Source organism: Strigops habroptila, chromosome 6 (genome assembly GCF_004027225.2).
Source record: "Strigops habroptila isolate Jane chromosome 6, bStrHab1.2.pri, whole genome shotgun sequence".
Classification (NCBI taxonomy): Eukaryota; Metazoa; Chordata; class Aves; order Psittaciformes; family Psittacidae; genus Strigops; species Strigops habroptila.
The window spans coordinates 48,545,527-48,571,128 of record NC_044282.2 but is presented as its reverse complement, the minus strand read 5'-3'; the positions used below and the strand labels follow the sequence as shown (position 1 = coordinate 48,571,128).

Genomic DNA, 25,602 nt, shown 5'->3' with positions numbered 1-25,602 from the left:
AAAATTCTTATTGTTGTTGTTGTTATTAATGCTTGCAAAATGAATAAATAGTAAAAAAAGTCTTAGGACAGACATTTGCCGTCCTGTGATGGATATCACAGTAGATTATGTGAAATGAACTTGGCAAATTTAGTGATGTTACGCTTTAGTGAATATCCACATTTCAAATGTCAGGTGCATTTCTCATAATTTCACTGTTTAAAGGTTTAACAGGATTCTCACATTAAAAACAAATATATGTGTACCAATCTAGATTTTTCAAATTCTAACCTTCACTGTTTATAGTCTGAAGCTTTGAACAAATCAGACTTGCATCTTCATATTTTGGGTCATGGATAGTATAGTCAAAAGGCATCTTCTTAAATGTCTCCAAATCTGGCCACAGGTCTCCAGGCTGATGGTAGTATTGATAAGATTCTTCTTTTACATCTATGATATTATTGAAAAACAAGAATTCATGTAATTACAATAATTACCATTTTTAAAGCTCTTTGTTTGCTATACGTGAGTTTGCTATGCCTACTATTCTTATATAATTTTTTCTTTCATTATTCTGAGGAAGCAATATTATTATGCATTGAACAAATGTACCTCATACCTCAATGCAATTCTGGCTTTTAAACCTTTGTTATCAATTTAAGACTTCAGTAATCTTACTGGAGCAGCTGGTGGGATGATGATGAAAACAATGTCAAGGGTCTGGTAAGGCTGATCTACCCGCATACAGGTATTTGGGGTCTTTTCACTGACCACCACATTTCTTCAACACTCAGTTGAGGAAAGATATGTTGTTCTCACTGAGGAAAAGAAGCTCTTTTAAAGCTTCCGAAATTGCAGTGTTAAGTACAGCACAGAGTTAAAGTCAAATGCCCATTCTAGTGATAAGACCAGAGTAATCAAGGATAATTCACCCTGGGGTAAGAGGGAAAATAGTAAATGGTATTGGTATGATGTGCAGTGAAACCATGCCTTTTTCTGAAACCCGTTAACTGACACAAAAACCCAGATGTACACAAGTCCTTACAAAATACTTCTCTACCTTTGTCAAGAGGATGGAAGATCTGGCAAGAGTGAAATGGACTGTAGTGAGGAGTCCAGTTTAGGGGTCAGCTGTAAACTGCTGTAAAGAGCCGTAACTCCATGCCTATGAGTATAGACTAAATTTGCAACAGGTGAGACCCTGTCATTTGGTATCCAAAGTAAATATGAAACTCAGGTGGAATTAGTCAGATGCTGAAGTTACCTTCATGCCCTGACTATGAGTTACCTCTAAAATCCTGCCTAAAATATGAAGGATTGCTTGCACAAACTTCTCCCCTAGCAGACCAGTCACGTTTTCCACAAGTTTTGCCATAAACCTGGGGAGACAGCTGCCTCTTCTTCAAGCACAGTTCAGTATGGAGGAGGACTTCTCGGTACTGCCCTAAAAAAGCCCTAAGGGAAAAATAGCTGAGGCACACTCGCACAGTAAAATGACTGAACAGCTCCCAGCCAGGGTCTGACAGAGGCAGCTAGCAGACAGGTAGCACCCACTAAGACTCTCCATGGCTGACTGCAGGCATGCTTTTAGTGCAGAATTAGGCATACCCCATAAAATATCAATCACCCATATTTTTCTATGTAATCTAGCCCTTAATTACAGAAATACATCTGAGAACACAGGGGAGTAATACACTGTAAATAAAGGAAGTTTAGACTAAAATTAGCTATTAGAGACCAGGAATTGTTTTCCTCCCTTATGTAGTCTTATGTGCTTAGAAAATATGACATTGCTCCTTATGGTATAAGTCTGTCAGAATTTCACTGATTCTTGTTATATAATTTACCAAACAAGTTCATTCCAATTCTAAATTCAAAAACAGTGGCTGTATATCATTTAATAGCCATAAATGCTGTTGATTACTTCCGAAGAAAAACAGAGGTATGTGGATTTCTTACTGAACGGAAAACTCTAAATGATGAGCTAAATAATAAAATGTTCTTAAGTATCAGTTGAAGATCACACCAAAGTTTTCATAAAATATTTCAATAACATAAATGAATTGCAAAGGTGAACAGCATAGAACACACAGACAACTGGTTTTCAGCTTCACATAACAATTTATACAGTCTCCAGAATACTTTTATATCAAGAACTTACTAATGTTGATTTCTTCCTCATCATAAACATCCACTTCTGTCAGTCTAATCAGCATTCGGGACAAAATACTGAGGAACTGCAGATAGGCACCTGTTTTCCCTATCTGAAAATATAGAAATTAGAAAATAAAAAAGTAAATATTCATTTTTCACCATGTTACTTTTCCACATCTGGAAATTGCAGCTGCATTGAGACCAAATATTAATATTCAGGGCTTGCATATCCCTGTATTTGTATATTCCTTGGCATAAATGAAATGCTTAAATGCTCAACAATCTTATTCGCTCTATGCAGGAACCTAGTTTGGAAAATGCACTTTATATCACAGGTCTAACTACAGGTCCACAGATGAGAATTTTCTATCCTGAGATAGTTTCTACATAGACAATGACCATTAAAAAATCCGTACAAGCTCATAAAATGTTCGAAAAAACCTCCTCAAGCTACAAAACTATTAAAGAATTAGCTCAGCCCTTTCATATTGGCGTAATTTACCAGGACACTCACTGCTGCTGAAGTACACTGACTCCTGAAGAACAAAGTAGAATGCATCCATAGGAGAATTTGTGCAGGCCACTTCCACTCCTGGAGGACATGGTATGTATAACAATATTTTGTTTCACCTCTTGTGCTGAAAATATGTTATTTGCCTTCCACTGTTTTAAAATTATCTTTTAAATGTCCAATTTAAAATTATCTTAAGATTATAATTTTCTCCTTTCTTTTTTACACCACCAACACACTATATACATTTTCTCTTCATTACACCAAATAGTATTGCTGCCCTTTTATAGTTTTTTTCAGCTACAAGGTATAAGCCACAGCCAATATTTTACACAATAAATTTCAATGAGAAAAATACACCAGCAAGCTCATGTCCCTCTCACAGGAAAATGAACATGCTGTGATTTTGTGTGTGTGTGTGTATAGTTCAGCCTCAGAATGGCACTGAAGTCCAACTGACAACCTAAGACTTATGTCACACTGTACAGGAGAGGTTAACATGTAGATGGCTCAGTTCTGACACATTCTGCTGCAATTGTCTGATTTCACAAAGTGGTATCAGATTTTGGACTAAGCCTATATTACTACTGAATAGAAACCCCATCTTCACTGTTATTACTGCTAGGATAGCAGTAATAGGATATGTCAGAAGCATAGGGTATTGAATTACTAAATATAGTATTGAATTTACTATTTTCCATATATGTCAAGAGAAATTTTCATTTTCTCTCAACATTTGAGAAAGGGAGGCTTTGAAGCTAAAGCAAGAGTAGGTAAACATTTGTTTTGGTCAAAGTTCAGTATCTGTTGTTCTTAATAAATTGCATTTTAAACAGATGCTTGCCAAGGGTGGAAAAGGGTACTGAAGGGTACTGCTATCGCTGCTGAGGGTCAAATAAGACTTTCAGGTACATGTGGTAGACCATGTGTTAGCAGACAACTCTCTGTTATCCAGGAATAACACAGAAAAAAAGTGACTTTGAATAAAGAAAATGATAGCATGGTCCATGGACCAGGTGTTTCTAACTCGCAGTCTGGGTTTTCATGTAAAACCCATTGATACTAATAAGAATCTTTCTACTGACCCTGGAACAAGGTTCTAAACTTGGCTGCAATGGCTGTTGATTGATGAGCTAAACACCCTATCTTCCCACATCTGAGGCAAACCCGATGATACTTAGTTCTAGAGGAAAATGCTCTCAATGTTTTCTCTCAAGTCTGAGATTACCTTTATATACACAAAGCTGTAGGGTGACGACTCAAAACTGTTGGAAACCACAGGACTACCAGTGCTAGTCCCTGACCACTAAACTAAACCAAATGTACTTATGATATTCCATGCATCACGTCTTACCTAATCTCATTCCCTGTGACATAAAAAGTATCCAATACAGTGCTGTGAGCTTTATAAACTGTTAGATATTGGCAACACTGTATGTAAAGTGCTGGTAGGAACTTGCAGGAATCTCTCCACATTTTCAGAGTGTTTCTCTGCCAGATCAGAATGAGCACATAGCAACATTCACATTTGCACTCCATTCACTTCCATGTTTGCCTGCATTTACTGCAGTTGCTGGGGTTGAAACTAGATGATCTTTAATGTCCCTTCCAACCCAAACCATCCTATGATTCTATGATCCTAAGGCGTGAGCTAACTTACAGATTAATATGTAGATCTATTCTACACCTGTCCGGTTTTTGCTGCATTTCCTAAAGCCTCTTGTAAAAATAATACATGTATTGTCTTCTAATGAACTTAATTGCCCTTGTAAAAATGCATCAAGTCTTCTAGCAAAACATTTTGACTAGTACAGAGGGTAAAATGTCTCTGTGAGAGAAGGGTGAGTCTAGTTTATTACCAATTACCCTGACAGTGGGAATTATAGTTTTGGTTTACTTATGTGTCTACTTTTCTTCCAGTGTTGATTTAGTATTTTTCATTTTAACTAACAAATTGCTTCCTGATTTGAATTTTAGTAATTGCTGCCTGATAGAAAACAACTACTTCCTAAATTTTAAAAGATAGTACTCTGGCAGTCTTATACTTTTGACTGAGATGTTATTAACACTCAGATAGGTGCTGTCTAATACTTGGTTTTATTTCTGCCTATATCTCTTCATTAAGAATTAAGTCCATGTAAAATGTTAAAATTATCAAACACAGATGTGAGTAAAGCCTATTTCAGGAAGCAAAATTATTTCTTCCCAAAAAGAGAAGGGTAATTTTAATTTCTGTATATTTTATTGTAACTTGTTCCCCAGAAGAAACACTGTATTGTTACACTTTAAACATAAATAATCAACATACTTTTACTTTACTACTTTAATAGTTTAGTACTTCAACAGTTTAGTACTTCAGAGTTAAAACAGTACGGAAAGAAAAGCTGCTGTCTTTTTCCACATACTGAAATTAATATACACCCCTAAATTTTGATACTTAGGAAGAAGATATGATACTCCTAATTTGATACTTGTGAATCTGTTCTGTGTGAAACAGGTATATTCTTCATAAAGAACTGAGGAATATAAAATGAATAAACATGTGAAGAGTGTCCTTTATGAATTACAGTAACAATTGCAGGAAGTCCCAATGTGGAAAGCTCATTTATGCTCTTTCTACTCTACTGCACCGTAAATTGGGGTGTACAATAGAATAAAATCATTTATGAAATAGCAATATGTAGTTTCCTTTTCAATGGATGGGCACAGAAGAGTGGATCATGTGGCAAGGTAAATCAGTAACTATCTTTAGATGAATTCTTTGGGTTGATGTTACAATAACTGGAAACATGGGTCTTTGTCTTGGTTCGCATGTATCTTTTTTGACTTCTGAGATTCACAGGACATATATAGGCTCTCAGCAGGCATGGTGTCTCTTCCTAACTTGTTGCTTCATACTTCAGGAGAAAATGAGAGGCACAATATTACCTTTAGCATGTAACATGTGCATTGAACTAGGAGATATCTTGTTGAGAAATAAATCCTAAACATTCTGGGAGAATTTAGAAGAGAAGGAACTTCTTAAGACTAGACCCATGTCCATATATCTTTTCAAAGTAATTTAAAAACTCTTGGGTCAGCTACTCATCTTGTAAATATGGCTCTGCTAATGTTGAACTGGCTTTCTTGCATGTATTATTTACAATGGCTTCTATTTCTGTCTGCTGCGTGGAGGAAACAGAGAAAATAATTTCAGACTCCCAACTGTCTTGAGATGGATCATAAGAAAGCAGTTTTCTGAAGATCTTTGGTCTTTATTTAAAACATAAATGCATATTCAACTTTAACAAACTGAATTATACATGAAATCTATCTCTTGAGCAAACTATCTTTTAGAACATTTTAATGGAGAGAGTGACAGAAAGTGAACATTGCTGTAGCTTCATTGTCTTTGAACTCAGGCTAACAGTAAAGAAAGGAAGATCATTTTATTAGAACGGATTAGGAAATAAAATATAAGAAATTTACTCTCCACTAAAAAATAACCAACCCTTGAAGTATGAATAATAATAACTAATCTATTTTTTCTGAGATTATGTTAAAACTAAACAAAAAAATCAATGATAATACCTTGTTCTTATTACACACCTGTGGTGGACCACTCAGCAGCAGCCTCCTTGGGTGAAAGGTGTCCATTCTGCCCTCATTTCTATTGTTGTAGTCCATATGGATTGGCTTGGGAACCGTCCACTGGCGGTAGTATAGGGACTGCTCCGTGGAAGTCATCATCTTACTCATAAGAGGACGAAAAGAACTTGCCCACATAACAGAATGATAAGGTAAGAGGGAAGATGATTTGGGAAGTCCACTGCTGTCCGTAGAAGTAATAATGTCATAAACCAGTTTGGGCAGGAAAACTATGGGAGGCTGTTTTGATGCTTTGGTCATGGTACATTGAGAGGTCTGTAGGATGAAGGAATTGTGAGTAGGTGCAGAGGAGGAAGAAGAGGAGGAGAAAGGTGAGGAAGATGTTGAGGTGATGGAAATTTGGGCACTTTTTATGTTTTGTTTCGTATCCAGCTGTTCAGTTACCGGTGGCAAGTGTTTGCTGACTGTTGTTTGTGCCCCCTTGTCTACTCTCTGCTTCTGCCTTTCATAGTTATTTGCAGCTTCTTCAGCGCTGTTGCTTAGGACTTGGTGGGGGGACTTTGCTGTATCCCCTGCAGTTATTAAAGGAGGAGATGACTCACTGCAGGATGCTGTAACTAAAAGAAAATTTTTATTTTGACAGAGTGCAACTATCTCTGCTAGTCAATACCATAGTTAAACAAAACAAATAAAAATCATTTAGATAGAGTATCCATCAAACATTGCAATCTAACTCCTGTTCTTGCTTTCACCTTTCTTGTACAGGAATTCATAATGGGACTAGTTTGAAGTATTCATTTCAATGTAGAAAATGGCTTTTAAAGTACTGAATCATAGGAAAGATGTCAGTGATTGTTCTGTCCTTTACTTCCCTTATCATTGTTGCGTAAGGTGTTCATTGGATATTTCATCACTCAAAACAAACACAAAGTTACTGAAACCATCATTTAAAAGAGTGTAAGAAAATATTCACAAGCTATTACCTCATCAGACTACAGAAATGTCTATAGAGAACATCTAGAAACATCTGACATCTAGAAACAGTCCTCTGGGTCAGCTCTGTTCTGACACTCGTGTCCGCATCACTGCAGCACTTAGCCTGATCTGGTAAAACCTGGTGCTCAAGTCTCTGGTGCTGCATAAAGCATTAATGCATTCATACAGCTTTTGGTCAGCTCAGACCACATACTGAATTCACAAATGCTGGCCTTGAATATGCCATGTAGATGTACCCAACAGCTAATTGCTGATTTTCTGAAAGTGGTGTATTTTTACCTTATATATTCTAACTTGTAAGATTTCTTGGAAGTTTAAGACCTTGTTTTAAGTGATTTTGAGCATCTTTAATGCTTAGTGAATTCCAAAAAGGAGATGCAGATACTTCTCAGTCTTCAGAGTAGACTGAGAAGTTTGAGGTTGAGGAATCAGTCTCCACATGGTGCTAGGAATATCTGTCTGAAGCTGAACATAGATAAAACCGGCCTTCCTCTTATGGTGAAAACAACAGTGTTGGTTCTCAAAAAAAACCCCCACATTTTGAACTAATAAAAGTCTGTAGTTTCTCTAGAGTATACGGTAATATATGCTCTAGCTGCATATAATCCAAAGTAGCCAGTAAAGGACATTAGCAATAAATATATAAATATTGCCGGCAATATGAATGGTTTCAAGTAAAACCACTGTGATATCCCTCAAAATACTGGCATCCAAGAGCACAGAAAAAAAAAGGAAAAAAGATTTCTTTAACCAGAGGCAAATTGAGGCCACAAAGCCACAGGCAGGCCACATGGACACTGTGAAACAAATGAGCAGCCCAACTTTAAAGAAGAAGAAAAACATTTAGAAAATTAAAGAATTGATGAAGCTTATCCAAATATTTTCAAGCTTTATTTCCTTTTGTAACCACCACTGTGCCAGTAGAAAAGAAACCATGGGCCAAATATGCATGTCACTATGTTGAAAACTATAATTGATCAAAAAGAATTTACTGTCGCTGACGAAACTATCATGTTTGAAAAAGCTGCATGAGATTGTGACTTTTAGGAAGTTACGGTGTTCTTAATATTCTTTATTAAGGTTCTTAATATTATCTGCATAAAAAACATGTGAAGAAATTTATCAGGCAAAAGAGCTGTAGTAGTTCTCACATCCCCTCATGCTTCCTACATGAGTTTGCAGATTAAAAAGGAACCAAAGATTTAAAAATTATCCACCTCCAAAAGTGCTTTCAAGCAGTGCAAAGTTAATGAGTGTAATTCCAGAGCAAAACCAACAAGGTAAAAACACTCATGAGAATGGGTGCTGCTTTGTCTACTTCAGATTTTCAAAAGCTTTTAAAAAATGTGAAGCTTGTTTTCTTTTTCAGAAATTGTGATAGCTTCAGTGAACACACTCAGCCACCACAGTACTAACTGAGGATTCATACCTCAGTGGCATGTATTAAAAAGGTGCCTAGTTTAGGCACCCAACCCTATGATTATTTTTCAAGCAAAAGAAGATCTTATTTCTCATATTTCAAAAGTCTGATCCTTTTTTTTTACCCCCAAATTATATTTAGTGATCCCACTAAAATAGGCCTTACCAAACTCTAGTAATATATACTTTTAATTATTTATCTAAAAAGATGAATAAAAGGTCTCTTTTATGTCCTAACTGTAATTTAACAGAGATTATCTTCAGGTCTTACTGGAAGCTTTTGAAGACAGAGATGAAGATGCAGAGTCATGAGAACAAGATCTTTCTCTTTTCATAGGACTTCTCTTTTCTGAAGTAGAACCTGTTGCATGAATGGTAGTAAGGGAAAACAAAACCAAAATATAATGTAAGTAAGCCTGTGAGAAGGCACAGCTACATTGTCAAAGTAGGGGAAAGTACACTAGAGTTTGTATGGGTTTTGACCTCATTCTGACACAGAAAGTACCTGTTCCTACCATGCAATATTGAATCAGCCCATGGTCTATTCTAACTATGCTGAGCTGTAATAGCTTCACAAAATCAATGCTGCAGTCAGGACCTAGTAATTTCCAGGCATATCTCAACCATGTTTCTTCTTCTACCCAAGTCTCACTTTCCTCACTAATCCGGCGTGAGGGAAACCAACAGGCAACAAGCTCTATTTTGTCAGTAGGATATGAAATTATCTCGTACCCCACGCACTACAGCTTTATGGCCAGATTATATCTCAGATTTTGATGACGAAAATCCATATTTGGATGGCCACCAAGGATATTCACTTGAGGTTCCTAGCTTAGGCTTTTAGAAGGATTTTCTGAACAGTTTTACCATAGTAAACAGAGACATAAGCACTGCCAGCAAAAGGCCTAGATTATAAACTTATCTCAGGTTCTGAATAGTTCTGAATTGGGCTCTGGAGGAGCATACTATACTTCACAGACTAGAAAAACAGCTTTATAATTTAGACTCAGATCACATACAGTCTCGGTGTACTTCAGCTGAATGGACAGAAGTACTCATCACTTCTAAATAGGCCTCTATTGTAGACAGTCTCAGTTTGACCTCAGTTATTTCATTCCTTTATCGAAAGGAAATATTTTATTAACGCGAGTATTTTTGTTCTTGTTCTGTTATCCTTATTACCAGTGAGTAAGAACTTAATAGGTGAACAGTAACCAGATCTCTTCTTCATCATAGTATAGAAAAGGAAATGAAGAAGGAAGGCAAGCAGTTTGAGATTTAAACAACCTACAGGGATAAAAATCCCTTGTTTTCCACAGTTACAAGGCACAATAGGCAGTAAGGAAAAATGTAAAGAACTTAATGATAACTGATAACTCCCATCAACTATCACTCAGAAAAGAAAAACCAAACTCAACAGTTCCTGGGTAAATTATTGTTGTTTGTTTAGACATTTTAATAACTTAATTGCTCTCTTAAGAAGTGATAAACTCACCAAATCTACAGTGTCAATTTGAATTCATTGACATTTTCAGGGAGTACTCAGAAGTTACTATGTTCAGATATATTTTCTATTTAATACCTTACAAACTAGATACTACTCAGCTGTAGTATGTAGTTTCCTTGGGAAGAATCTTCATCACTGTCAGTATGTAAGCATAAGTTCAACAGCACCAGTCAGGGTCAGTTTAGGTGGAGTTGCCCATGCTGTGAGGGAAGAGATGTGGTCACTGCTTCCCAGATGGCAAACCACAAGCTTCCCTGATGCAGGGAGGGAAACACAGTACTCTGAACATGAGCATCACTGGATGTACTCACTCTAGCTCCACTTTGCGGCTGCTAGAACACACAGGGCAAAGCAGGGAGGGAGGGAGGAAGAGGAAAGAAGGGAAACAAAAACCAGGGAGAGAGAACAGACACAGCAGCAGGACTGAAAGAGATAAAAATGCTGCAGCAGCAGCAGTCCCTGGGCTGGGAGGGTGATAAGGTACAGGTTCAATGAGATGAAGCAAAACTGAGGAGCAGAGCTTACTCAGTAAGGCTAACTTCAGAAACTCTCACGAAATAAGTATCCACACAATCCTGCTTCTTCTAAAAACAACTCAATGATTTTATGGCTTCTTTTATTATCTACTACTAATAATACCTTCTGTCGCTACTTCTTCATCTTCATTATCAGTGCTGCTTAGTTTCTCTGGGTCACTTTCTAACACATCATTCACAACTGCTTTCTCTGTGTGAACTTCTGAGCTCACAAAGTATGCTGCCAAACCAAGTTCTTGCTCCAAGGTTGTCCTTACCAAAGAAGATGAATTTATTAAACGTAGGTCACAGTATCTCAGTGATCTGGAGAGAAACAAGAGGGGCTCATATGAAAACTCACTATAAATTACTCACTTTTTTTTTTTATAAACACAGACAAAGGGAAATTTTTTCATGATCTGCTTAAACTACAGATGAGATAGAACACAGTGTATCTTCTGTATTTAATAAATTTACCACTGTGGTACATGCATTTTTCTTTTTCTTAATCCAGTTATGCACCTTAATCTAGTGCACTGAACAGTAGCATCACCATAAGAAAAATCAGAATCATTTGGGTTCTAAGCCTAACATAACAGGATAGGATTCAACTGAACATAAAAAAGCATTTAGTGCCCCAGGGCATCCTGTCTGGCTTCCAGCTGCCATTCCAGAAGGCACTGATATATCCATACATCCTGTAGCATATATGCCAGCACCATGCAGATGTTTCAGCTACCTTAAGATACCTAAAGTAGTTACACTTTTTTTTACATGCCCTTATTCTCTCCTCTAAACCAGGACTCTCATAATATTTTCTGAATTCTTTATATCTTTTTATAAACAGGAGGTTATTATTACTAATATGGGGTTTGTATTTATGACATAAAACCTGCCAAAAAATGGAAAAGAAACATCTTGAAGTTGAAATCTGTTTTCCTCCCCCACGAGTAATTGCACAGTTAATCTTTAGCTATTTGGTAAGCAATGAATAAAAAACTGCCACTGAGAAAATACTGTATCTTCTTACCTTGGCAAAGATTCCCCCTGTGGATCCATACCACTAAATATCAATATACATGGCAAACCTTCCAATTCCAAATAGGTCTGTGGCCTCCAATCTACATCTTCAATTTTCTGCCAGACCTGTATAATGTAAGAAACACTGTTGGACATATCTATATGGCATAAATAGAACTCCAGAAATATGTTCTTTTATAATCCATTATATGAATCAGTTTGTACAGTGGATGGATATCCCACCAAGGGAAGCCACAGAGCAAATTTCAACATAGGTAGATTGCACAGTTCCTAGAGGATTACAGGTAGCAATCTACCTGCTGTAAATCTGAGGAGACTGGGACATTATATTCCAGCCTGAAAAGCCTCCCAGCTTCCCAGCTGCATAGCACTGTGGCCAGGGCACAGATGCATAAAGTGATATGGTACAATGGACTGTAAAGCTGAGTAAGAGCTTGGGGGGAGAGAAGAGCACAGAGGATTGCTTCTTGTAACAGATAACATATGGATGTCTGAGTTCAAGGAAGAAAAGCAGCTAGGAAGAAGATGTTTTCCACCTTAGAAGAAGAGAGGAAAGTTGGAAGTGTTCAACATACACATACCACTGTCCTCACTTGCTACTGTCTGAAGTTTCCTTCTCTTCCCCAAAGCTATCAGTTTCCCTGATAACTTGATGAGAAGTTTGATAACTAGATCTATTGTTTGACTGTTTATCATGGGGCCGTGCTGCTTTACTCACACCAGTCAGTCTTTTTTTGCTGTAAGACTGATCTACAGATAAGGAGTACACAATAGGACCAACAGTACAACAATTCAGCCTCTGACATTTGTACAGTTATGCATGTCAGAGAAGATAACCAGGATGTGATTCAGAATACTGATTTTTCAGAATAAGTTATGCCTCATTTATAGCAGAATGAGATCAGCACTTGGCTCTGGATCTCAAATTACTTCACCTGACGTGTGAATTGAATCAGACACAGTACAGAGTATGCCATATATATATATATTACACCACCCTATAATGTAAATACATTTTTGCATTGGTGATCAGATGATGGTAGTTTTATGAAAAGCAAGGGAGTATCAGAGGCTTTTGTTAAACAGACGATCCATGACTCTGGACCTAAAGGATATAAATTAATCCATAAATCCACAAGTGGTCCAGAAAGCATAAAATTCTGAGCTGTGAATTACGGGGTGCTCTGGGATCCATAACTACTACCACCGCTGATTTCGTGCCTTCATGCCACCTGCTGGTGACAAGAATGATATAACTCCCAACTGGTCACGGATTAAAATCTTTTTGCGCTATGATAGTTTTGTAAGAAAATTCTGCTAAAAGTGTGGCAATTTTATTTGGCTTTTTTCCTTATCGGTTATGGTTCCTGCAGATAAAACCAGTTCAACTGTTTGGAAGGATTGCTGATAGAAGTTGAGTTCTAACCATAGTAGTTAATACTCCACTGAGTATTATCCAGAGGTAGAACGGTAGACGTGTTACAGAGGGTATGTCTAAAAGAGAAAAGTCATGCTTCTTATGGTAGTTTTTATTTCTACTGGCAAGACCCACACTTCAGCTCATGACCATAACTCTCACCAGTAAATCTCCCCACCTACCCACCTAATGAAGTTTCCCAGTATATGTCATTCTGCATATTACCTTTAGTTGCTCCACAAAGTGCTTCCCTACTGTGATTCCAGAATTAGGACTTCCCAAGATTATTTCAAAGTTGTCTTCAAGGGCTAGTCTTTCCCTTACATTATACAGACGTTCATATGCCACTGCAGCCAGCGGAGTACATGGAATTCTCAACACTACCATGAGGCCATGACCACTGGGACATTGTCTTGAAGAGTTTATGAGGTTCTGGGTGATTTCCAGAGTTTCAACTGAGGTGTAATTCTTCATTTGAGAAAGACCACACACTGCCATCATAGCTGCAGAGTAGTGTTGTATGAGGACAAAAGTCCTTATCACTGCACTGTGTAATCTGGGGAACCTGAAATAAATGGCAAATTAAATAGGGAAGTATTAAAAGATAAAGTGAGAAGGCCATTTTTTACAAAATATAGCAAACTCAGGATTTTCTCCTTTAAAGAATCCCTCATATCTACCACAAAACAGAATCCCACCAAACTGCAGTTGGGTATTCTTTACAAGGCGCCATTTCACAATCAGGATTGATATTGTCTCTCCATTTCTTAGTAAAGATGTACTAAACAAGTAGTCCAGTAAGGTTACATCACTTTAAACTACTAAGGCTTTACTGCTGTTATAAAATTAATCACAGAATATTTGCTAAGGCACTCAGTAATAACACCAATCAAAATTATATTCTCCTATCAATGAAAATAGTATTCTTCATTATGTGTTATTCTTAAGGGGTGTGAGGAGGAATGGAGTATTTCTTTTCTTATTGAAGCCCTGAACCAACTTATTCTTGTTTCCAAGAGGAATGAATACATAGGCAGCATCCAATGAGCACTCCAAGTTCCCAAACCCAGATACACCCTGTCTCAATCCCCAATCTATGGAAGGGAGAGATGTGTATATATAATAGCTTCCTGTGCTCTGGTTTTCACAGAAATAAAGCCTACGTGTACAGCAAAAAGAGGAACTAGGGCTTGCTCAGAGAAGTGCCTGATGTGTGATCAGAACTCCAAGGCATCCTGTAGCAAGCCCCAGCAGTTAAGTGTGGATGTGCTCAGTCTCCCAGTTAGCAGTACAAATTCACAAGATTCTTCTTGTCCTGTCTCATTCTTCTTACAGATCCCAAAGAGTTCATCCACAGCTGCAGGCACAAGCGTAATGTGTCACTACTCTTTTGTAGGGATTCTAGACTTGCTCCACAGGGACCAAGTGTCCTGGGTTCAGCTATAGCAGTCATTTTTTCTCCTTCTTAGTAGCTGGTGCAGTGCTGTGTTTTTGACTTTCAGCCTGGGAACAACGCTGGTAACACCAATGTTTTTAGCAGTTGCTAAGTAATGTTTACTCCAACCAAGGACTTTCTCAGTCTCATGCTCTGCCAGGGAGGAGGGGAAGCCGGGAGGAAGCAGAGACAGGACACCTGACCCAAACTAGCCAAAGGGGTATTCCACAACACAGCACGTCATGCCCAGTATATAAACTGGGGGGAGTTACCTGGAAGGCCCAGGTTGCTGCTCAGGTTGGGCTGTGTATCGGTCGGCGGGTGGTGAGCAATTGTATTCTCTCCCTTTGATATTTCCTTTATCATTATTATTATTGGTGGTAGCAGTAGTGGTTTTGTATGGTGCCTTAGTTACTGGACTGTTCTTATCTCAACCTGTGGGAGTTACATTCGTTCAATTCTCCTCCCCATCCCTCCGGGAGCAGGAGGGAATAAAGAAGGGAGAGTGAGTGAACGGCTGCGTGGTTCTGAGTTACCGGCTGGACTTAAACCATGACACCAAGGAAAACTGGTGATGTATTTTCGAGTTCTGAAGATTTTGTCACTGATTTAAGTGTACAAACTTCAGTGATATGTCTACTTCTCTTTGTGGTCCAAGGGCAGTATACACAAATTCTATATATCAAAATCAGCCAGGGTCAGCAAGTGATAACACTGGACGAGGTACTAAACAATTTGAAATTACATGATGATGCCATGTTAGATTATTATAATATAGAAGCAGCTACTGGCCACAGCAAGAACACACTCTAAATTGAGCTAAACAGTGTGCATGTTCACAGTAAGAGGCAGCCTAGACTGATTAGATTACAGGTCAAATACATACAAAAAAGGCGGAAGAAGAAAATAAGAACAGGTGAAATGCCCTTCCATATACTGCTGATTTGTGGGACAGTGAGAAGAAAAAAACCCAAAACAAAACAACAAATAAAGGAGGGCACCATACCTCTTTCCCACAGCCATGACCATTGCTTCAAAAGAGCTGTCATACCGAAGCAGTGGAATACTATGTCCAGAGAGGGTGGACTCAATGAATTCTGACAGTCCAAAGTATTTCCTGTTTTCATGGTATAAATCTACACCCTAAAGCAAATGAAGTCATAAAAATATAAAGGTAAAGTCTAACAATTATTAATTTACAATTGATTAACCGTTTGTATCTGATGTTTTTGCAATCACATTCTTTAATGAGCATACATCTACTCAGACATATGAAAACAAGGAGAGGAAGAAATAGAATTAGGTTTTTTGAGAGAACAGATGTTTAGCCCAATTTTTCCTTGTTCTTTTCTCTCTTTCTCTCTCCCCGCATATATATACATAGACAGAACAGCTATGTATGGAATAAATAGGCACACATATGAAGAAACTCCATGTATGTACATATATTTATGTAGTAATGCACTAGAGAAAAGATTTGCAGATGGTTTCCATTTATGTAGCTCAAAGATTTTTAGCAGAGCTACTACAGTTTACAGAAAATATTAAAGGAATAAAGAAAAAAAACAAGAAATGACAGGATAAGCAAAGGGGAAAAGAACTTGCCACAGACTGAACAAGAAAAATTTGCCATGCAAACTTCATTCTTGTTTACAAAAACCATGGGTCGTCCACAGTTTTGTCAAGCATGTAAATGTAAAATAACTTTTGAAAAGCTCACAAAAGCACCTTAAAGCATCCATCTTACATTGCTGTAGGAAGAAGGCCAGTGGATCTCATTGTAAGGGCTGATATGAGTATGCTGTGTCTGCAGCGCATAGGGGAAGGAAGTCACATGGAGGGTCACAATATTTGGTGCCTCTTTCACCTCCCTGCAGTTCAACAGTCTATCAACAAGTCCTGTAGACAGTTCTGTTTGAGGATAAAGGCTATGCATAGCACTGCAAAAAAGAAACCCAGAACTCTCCAAAGTGATCAGCACAAGGTAACATTTGTGACAGTGGAATGGCTTTAACCTGGATGTGAAATTGAAACTAAACATGTACAAGGAACTTAGGGCCCTATTCTTTGCCCTGCTTTTCTTGCATAGAGGGATGAGAAATGAAATGCAAATTATTTCACTGAAGCTGAAAATTTCTGTAAGTCTGATAAGGTCCCTAGCTAGCAAATTACCAGTCCCTTACAGCTATCAGAATATGAGAGACAAACAATGAAGGAAGATGATGTTTTGGCAGTTACCAATAGATACATAGTCCTGTAGTAACTTTGGCTAGATTGTTAGTGCTGCCCTTAAGAAAATTTAATTCTTAGCTACAAAAATCAAGATAGAAAATGACAGACAGTAAGTCAGTCTGGCAGAAAAACGAGGGAAACTACCTGTGATAGAGCTATGTGGAAATGAATAATAGTTATTGCTAGGGTAAATGCCAGTATCATGGAACACCTAGTCAGTTCATGCCAATGTATCTGTTGTGACTATGGGGGCAATCCCAGGCAATTACGCTCCTCTTTTAGGCATCTCATTCAACTGAATTCAGTTAGATGGCATGAATCCTGCTGTGCAGAATAATCACTTAAATATTTGTCACATACCTTTATTAGATAAGAGGAAAAAATATCAGAGTTAAGCAGCAATACAGGTACTTCCCTGTCACTCAAGGATGTTATATGAATATATGTCACAGCCCTTAAGGCTGTGACAGCTGTAATAGGTCATGTAAGTTCCTAAGATAGAGAGGAGTTGAACAAGAAACCCTCACATGAAAAGCCACAATTCTGGTGAAAATCGAAATTCTTAACCAGTGTGAAAGACAAGACCTTTTAATTTCATTCACAAGTAAGATTCCATAGTTTTGGGCTTCAGAAACACTACTGTGCTCCCAAAGTTGGAATATGCTGGTGTTTCTGGAGTTCAGTATGTTCTCCAAGCTCCATAGTGCCACAGGAGCGAAAAAAGAAAAGCAACCCAACTCCTCAGCAGGTAGATTGTTGAGAAGCCAAGAAAACAGGGTTCTGTGAGGGAAGCAACGGCTTATGCAAGTGAGCTGATGGAGAACTTGGTAGACATTGGACAGAAACCTCCCTGGGACGCCTGACATTATTATATCCACAGAAGCTTTCAATTCTTACAAATCAGTGATTCTGGATAGAAAAAACATTGTACAGGAAAATTTCCAATCAGTTAAAAAAATAGGAAGTAGTGTCGGCTCACTAGTTGTCTACTCACTGTGGAGGGGTTTTGCATGTTTTACAGCCCAGAGGACACTGACAGAGGATAATGAGCTTTCTGTACTTTCACAGGAAGCTTTCCTTTGAACAAATGACAACCATCCAAGAAAAACAATAGCTGTGGCTGAAAGAAGATAAGAATGGTGAGCAAGAAAAGCTGATATGTTCCACTGAGGCATAATAAAATAATCAGGATAAAAATAAGTTATGAAGGACCTTAAAAGAAAACGTGTTTATTCAATGCATGGGAAAATAGAGTTAGCAGAAAGATGCAATCCAAGATGAAGGAAGGGATAAATCAAAAAGCTGATTTTGAGAGCTAACGCAAACAATAATAATTTCTCTAAAAACAAGTAACAATTTTCTTACCTCATTAGATCCCAGTGTGCATGATCATGGATTAGGACAAACAGCGTATGTGGATTCTGCATTGAGTTTTGTAAAAAGACTTTGAATTTAATCTGGGCCTCTGCATCTAGTTTCATAACATACTCTTCCACCCTCTGCTTTGTAAGATGTTCCTTTTCTAATCCAAGTTCTAATAAAATACCTACAGAAATGGAACAAATGTCAGTATTTCCAGATAAAAATGCATTTAACAATGTCCTGTAAATCTAAAATAAAGCTAACAATGAGCACCTGAGTGCCAGAGATGAAACAAAGTCTGCTGATATGTCACTTCGGAGGGTGGAACACAAATCAAGAAATCAATTTTCTCAAAGGAACCCAAATCAAGGTTTTGAGTGCTGGAGTCAGCAATTGAGCAAATATGAGACAGCAATTTCTGAGCCACTGCTAGCTGGAATGGACGAATCTCATGCCGTTCAATCTCATAACCTGGAAAAAGGCAAAATTCCATTTAGATATATGCCTGAAGTCTAATCTAACACAAAATGTTAGAGTTTGGCAAAGAATGGCTAATCTACTCGTTAAGGTACTTTGCTTATGAACAGGAATTCCAGTTTATGAAAATCTGTGTGGAATATGCAAAGAAATCTTTCTACATTTGGGAATTTTTGTCCTATAAGTTTCTTAAATGTCTGAGAGATGAAAGTGAACTTGTGCAATAGCATTCTGCTACCACAGAAGTAAGACTTAGAGCTTCAAAGACTACAGCACCCAGTAGAAGGAATCAGAGCATCCATCAGCATAAATCTGAATATCCCAAGACCTGAGTTGCTGTTTGCCTCAGGACCTTTACCTTCAAGAGCCTAGGACTCTGCCCAGATGGATCTAACTGCACACCCAGAGACCTGGTCTCAAGTGCCCAACTCCGTGACCTCTATAGAAAATGGTCCTTACTTACCTGTACACACAGCTGCTCCGGTTCCATTTGGTGCTGTTGGTTTATTCACTGAAGCAGAAAGTGATGAAGAGATATGCCCTTGGTTTTCCTGGTAAAATTTCTCCAGCAAAAGATCAATGTCACCCTCTATCAAATTGAAGGGACAGTGAAATAAACAGCCATGTTAATGAGTTGGATTTCATACTGATTTATTTTTTTTTTTAAATCTTAAAGAGCTTTATATACTATGTATATACTAGCTGGTTATCTTTGGCTTATTGGCTGTTTTATATAGGAACCCTCTCATTGTTTTCTGTTGCATCTGTTTTTACAACATATTACTAATAAAATGCAAATCAAGCCAGGGAATGACAGAAAAGTTCTGCAGACCACTGGCTAGGGCGTTTAAGGAGGATGATAGAAAAGTAGCCTCAAGAGCCTGACACACATCTGTAACAACAACGACATGAAACTGGCTTATTTAATGTTCGGACCATGGAGCTGTACTGTTCACTACTAAGGATTACAAGAAGCTTTGGAAAATCACAGAATCACAGAATGGTTTGGGTTGGAAGGGACCTTAAACATCACTTAGTTCCAAACCCCCTGCCATGAGCAAGGACACTTTCCACCAGACCAGGTTGTTCAAAGCCCCATCCAACATTCATTTACATTGGCGGAGAGAAAACCAGTAAATCTGATAAATATTTTTAAAACTTTAACATTTTTGAAAGACAGAAAGAAAAATAATTCCCTATAAAGCTAAAGAGAAATATTAGTTTTGTAGGTATACGCAATGCTGAAGCAGGCAAGGTATGTCTTATTGAACTATGCATATCTGCAAATACTTCCTATACTATTCAACAGGGGCCTTGCTTGCAGATGAAAGCTATGCAGAGAATGCAATATGTATGTCTGTCCGAAGTATTTAGTATTTTCTCAGCAGTTGAAAAGATGTTTGAACATGTCTGCACTGAGCTCAGAAAGGCAGGGTCTGCTCTGTGAAGTGAAAGCCAGTGAGTTTAGACGGCAACTATTTTCAGGATGCTCATTTACTTGTTCTGCTCAAACAGTAGCAATAGCAAAAGTGATTTCAAGAACCATACTTTGTAGATACTAAGAACAGGAACACTAACATAACTGCATAATGGTTTAAGGAACACAAGCTTCTCCCAAGTGACCACTCAAAATATAATGCATCCAGAAGGGTTCTTGTGAGTACAGATTTACTGATGTGACATGAATGGCAAAGGGGACTGTGACATCCCGTTAACACTGACAAATATCCTGCATTTGCTCTCATTGTGTGATATGGTTTAACTTACCTTGTGGCTGGACACATTCCCAGATAATCCTGCCTGTAGTAATCCTCAGTACATTCAGTTATAAAATGATCCAGTAACTCTGGTTCTCTGCAGTTGTCCTCTCTTTGCCATGCATTATGATCAAGTGCACAGTATGATAAGTTGAAAGGGAAAATTCTACCTTTGATAAAATAATTATGTTCTATCATGATCTAAATAAATTTTGTGCTTAGGGCAAAAGAATTTACACATTCACATGGATATGGTCTTGCATAGTATATGGATGGATTTGCTCAGCTATTTGATGGCATATTTTTATGAAACAGGGATTTTAGAAACTGACTTTTTAGGAGGAATTTCAATTCAAATGGACTTTCACATCTTGAGCCTGCATCTTTTACATATTTCTAATGATGTATAGCTTCTGGAAAGGTAATGCGCACAGCTAATTTCTCTGACTTAAAAATGTCAAGGACTTGAAAACATGCCTCTTTATAACCTGCTAGGTACCTGGGCAGAGTGTGTTAAAGAAGGACCCCAGAGTTTCCACTTTCCCTGTGACCAGCTGATAGTTAACTTCTTTTTGGTAGTCCGAAGGAGTGAGCATGCTCTCAGACAGAACTCTTGCCTGATACTTTCCTAAAAGACAAAAAAGTAATTTTTAAAGCACTTCAAAATCAAGTTAAAAATGTTCTAGGTAATAATAAAAGTACTACCCAGCTAAATGAATACCACACATACAAAAATGGCAGAGATGAGTCTCTTCTCTCTCCTATACATGTATGCACCATACACCAGTAAGACAGATTCATGTTTTATAATCTTTGTGTTTCTTTCCCAGTTTAGGAAATATTTGTTGATACAGTATATAAAAAGACCATATAAATAGTCAAAGGAATTGTTAATTATCTTTTACTCAAAATGAATCTTTGAATGGATATTCAAATAATTTATTGTATTATCAGCATAGCCCTCAACAGGTTGTCAATGGGAATGACACTGAAAGGCCATCTTTTAGAAGCCAAGAAAATGTTTGGTCCTCTGCTTGCAGTAATATCCCAGTTACCCACACCAGCAGAGCTTTATGCATTACCTGTGCTGTAACTTGCTATTATTTTTGTAGTAGTGTTGGCTGGGATGCTTTGGGGAGGAAAAAGATAACGCAGACAGAATGCAATTTGCTGGGGAGAAACCCGACTGTGCAGCATCAACTTGGCTTCATCACAACCCATTACTTGTTGGCCAAAGCTCTGCTTTTTGAAGTAGCTTATTGAAACTCCAACCAAACTCCTCATAGCACTGAATTACTCTGTTTTGCCTAGAGATACACCCTTGGGATCCTACCTGTTATCACAATGCAGGAATCAATGGCTCGATTTCTACTGGCACATATGATCACCACGTAGTTTGTCTTTACTAATTTCCCTTCAATGAGTAGCTTAAACATTTCTGAAAGCCCTTCAGCCAGGGAGTAGCTGCACTCAATGATATGGACACTATTGTTACAGGAGCTAGCAGCGAGGCCTGCCAGCCAGGGAAGCTGGGCAGAAGTCACTGGTGTGATCTGGCTGGGCGTTTGAGGGAAGGTCTGTGGAACAGCCTGTTGGTACTGACGAATTTCAGACACATGTGATTCCCGCCACGAACGCATGAATATTTGCTCCAAATCCTCAATCAAAGGAACCTGGTCCGAGGCTAAAAAAACATTAAGAGGAAAGTAGCATAAAATAATACCGTTTGGTTAACCGTTGCATTACAAACTTCTTTATTTTTCAAAATATGCACTTTTTTAGAGATTACCATGTTTCAGATTTATGCATGCATGAATATTGCCTTTAGAAGATGTGACACAAATTTTTCGTTCTGAAATGCCTTTGTGGTACTCAAGTAAAGCTGCCCTAATTGGAACCTTAGTATCAGTAATTAGAAATATTGAAGAGGTTGGGTACTGCCTGTCTCAGCACAATACTACTTCTAAACCACAGATTGTGTGCAAGAGCAGTGAATTACAGCTCTTTTCCTTTTCTTATCTTTAGTTGCTGTGGTCCCAGATTATAGTAGAAGATGAACTTTGCATGCTTATATTCCAATCTGTCTGGTCTTCAAGATCTGATTATTTAGTTCTGTTTCATTACCACAAATGAAAATGTTTCATATCAGATTAAATATCACTTGAGATTGATATTTAATCTTCTTCTGTCCTAATATTCCCTTTCTCGTTTGTCAGCATGTAATATATTCATTGCAGTCTATGTGGATGTAAGATAATCTTACCTAGTTGAACAAGGTAGTAGACAGTCAGTAAGAGCTGCATTTCCTCTGAAATAGGCTGTATTGTGGAGGCACCGTATTGTTCATATGCTTTAGATAAAGATTGTGAATTTCTGTAGCAGGTGTACAACAAAGGACTCACTATCACATCATTAATATTCCCACAAAGATATGGGAAGTTTCCATGACCTACAAAATGAACAACGTTTGTACAGATCACATTAATTTCATAATTTCCCATGTATGCATTAAACAGTTTTAATACTAAACCTTTTAAAATGGACAGTTTAGCAGTGTTTAGCAGTAGGATGTATCTTTACATTTCTTAAAAAAGAAAAAAAAAGATTTAAGGCCTTGTTGCGATGTGGGGGTTTTACCTTTTAAAATAACTGGCTTTGCTTTACAGATTTTCAGCAAGTTGTCAGGAACTGAGACTGGTTCTCCTGAACCCACCATTGGAGAAGAGGCTGGCCCCACCAAAGCAGACTGTGGTAAAGAAGGTAGGCTTCCTCCATCTAAGATTTAAGATGTATTATTACTGGAGTCAGGTCTAATAATGATTTCCTCAAAGAAAAGTTATTCAACATCGTCTCATACCCACATTTGGTATCAGTATTAAATGCTTTTTATGGTTACACACATTTCATGAGCTGTTACTAGAACCCATACTACTATGCTAACTTTTTGGAGGACCAATTATATTGTTGCAACCTTGAACATCACACATGCATCTAAAGATTTTGAAATGTTTATAAACAAACAGGTATGCATACAAGAATACAGAGGCTTATGTGATATCAGTACACAAATAGTTATGATTGTGTTCTGTATGTATAGTTTCACTACTTCTAAACGGGTTTTCTTGCTATAGCAAGAAAGAAAAAGATTCAACATTTGCTCGATTGTAACTAACTCCTTTACAGTAATTTTAATTTAAAAAATAACATATTAAAAGAAAAAAAATGGGGAAAGAGGGTTTATTTCACTGCATGTCACTTTAGTCTGTGTCTAGACTACAAAACCCAAGTGCCAAGAACACTGTGACAAGTAACTGAAACAATGGATGGTACCTTGACCTGAGTTATGACACTAACTTTAATATGCCAAGGGTGTTTTGGTGTCTAAAGATGGACACAGGCACATGTAGGGATTTATTAATAATGACTTCATGTCTGAATCTTAATGAGACTTAAGCTCAGAGCCTCAAAGAGAAATCAATGGAAATAAAGCACCTAAATATTGGTGACCATGTAGGTATCAAACACCTTTCAAAACTCTACTACGAATCTGCATGCATCTTTAAAATATTACTTCTTTCCATTATTTTCTGAATAATGAAACAAACATTTTCATTACTTTGGGCATAGCTTACCATTTTTAATTCTGCTTGAAGCCTGTGGGTTGAGCTGCAAGTTCCAAGTTTCAGTAGACGATGGAGATTCTGGTGACCAACCTTTATGGCGCTTTTTTGGAGGCCCTGTATTTGTTAAAGTGCCTGAATAACAGTAATGTTTCATAAAAGCATTAGAATTAAATGTATAAGGGTCTGTGCATGATAATTAAATATGTCTTGATTGATAGATGGAATCTGTGCATTACGTACTGTGGTAGACAGGGTCAGCTCCATGAATATAACAATTTTTTATGGGTTTTGTTTTCCTTTTCTATGTCCTGCTTAAATTTCTTGTAACTTTCTGGCACAGAGAGCTCTTAGTTACCTAGGTAGACTTCATTTGTTTTATACCAATGTTTACTCTATACTAAGAATGGTGTAGTAAGAATGAGACATGTACTAAGAATGATTCTAAGTGTTAATATTTTAAAAGTCAACACTGTGGGCATTTTTCTCCTTTCATTTCTGAATACATGACACAGTGTTTCATGTAACTTACTGCAAAATAAAATTCTCCAGGGGTTCAGGGTAATATTAATAAAGATCTGAGCTCTTTGTTTTCAACAGTTTTCCCTCTTACAGGATTTTTGCCACTTCTTGCTGGTTCCCATCTTTGGCTTTATGTTATTCCATATAACTTCTAGCAAATTACTTCAACACCTTTGTCTGTAAAACCCTAACTTTCTCACAGCTTTTCTAGGAGCTCCTGATGATTAATTTATTGAATTAACTTTCATTAATTTCTTGAGTCTTCTTGTGCACCCTTGAAGATTCCTAGAATTATAAGATTCAACTAACATCAAGTATTTCTGATTATTACAAGACAATAAAGAGAGAGGAACTGCTCAGTATCTTACAGGATTGAGCCATTTCTATTTCCGGACACGACTACGCAGAAGTTGTAACACTACTTCACACTGTCTGGCTATAAGTAAGTAAGAGTCTTATATAAAAGGAGGGGGTAATTTTGCAAAAGATGTTAAAATTAAAAAGAAACTTAAAGTCTTCAGATATAGAATAAGATTGTGCAGAAGAATCTTATGTACAGGTTTTCAAAGATGACTTTGTTCTTTGAACGTTTACCATGCGAGGGCAGTATTTAGCCATTTGCTCCACTCATTCTTTATCCTGGCATAATGTTGTGATAAAAGTCAGAAGATAGAGCAATACAAAGAATTTTTTTATAATTTTTTTTTTTGTTAGAAAATGCCATATTCTTTTCTGCAGATATGTTTATATGTGAAAGTAATCTATCTGAAATGAATTGGCAATAATACATTGCTGCATGGAATAAAGAGATCAAGAACCTGAATGGGCAGAGAAGAATTTGGCTGTGATGCCAGCAGGGAAACTTGGAAAGACTTATTCTAAAATAGAGCTATAGCATGTTTCTAGCTATAGCAAAGACTAACTTCTTGCTTAAACAAGCCAGTGGCACCGTATAGAGTTTGTGACAGAAAATAACACAAGTCATGGTAATAATGGTGCAGTGAGGACAATTTTTTAATTTGGAACCGGTTGTCAAAGTCTAATGCTCCATCCCAAGGTGAACTGCAACA

General features: G+C 37.5%; 1 protein-coding gene across 3 annotated transcripts in view; it reads right to left on the bottom strand.

Moving 5' to 3' along the window:
- GREB1 (growth regulating estrogen receptor binding 1) overlaps positions 1-25,602 on the bottom strand; it is a 94,059-nt gene that overhangs the window by 11,551 nt on the left and 56,906 nt on the right. For 2 of the 3 annotated variants that reach the window (XM_030490687.1, XM_030490690.1), the window contains 17 exons: positions 24,023-24,145; positions 23,028-23,165; positions 22,654-22,839; positions 21,724-22,074; positions 20,890-21,018; positions 19,097-19,222; positions 18,430-18,627; positions 18,160-18,340; positions 16,310-16,502; positions 15,569-15,705; positions 13,353-13,692; positions 11,700-11,815; positions 10,794-10,993; positions 8,919-9,008; positions 6,233-6,849; positions 2,141-2,243; positions 271-429 (listed from right to left, as the gene is read on the bottom strand). In XM_030490687.1, the coding sequence (XP_030346547.1) occupies positions 271-429; positions 2,141-2,243; positions 6,233-6,849; positions 8,919-9,008; positions 10,794-10,993; positions 11,700-11,815; positions 13,353-13,692; positions 15,569-15,705; positions 16,310-16,502; positions 18,160-18,340; positions 18,430-18,627; positions 19,097-19,222; positions 20,890-21,018; positions 21,724-22,074; positions 22,654-22,839; positions 23,028-23,165; positions 24,023-24,145 (3,387 nt within the window). The remainder of the gene's footprint in view (positions 1-270; positions 430-2,140; positions 2,244-6,232; positions 6,850-8,918; positions 9,009-10,793; positions 10,994-11,699; positions 11,816-13,352; positions 13,693-15,568; positions 15,706-16,309; positions 16,503-18,159; positions 18,341-18,429; positions 18,628-19,096; positions 19,223-20,889; positions 21,019-21,723; positions 22,075-22,653; positions 22,840-23,027; positions 23,166-24,022; positions 24,146-25,602) is intronic. The other variant, XM_030490689.1, reaches the window with a different exon arrangement.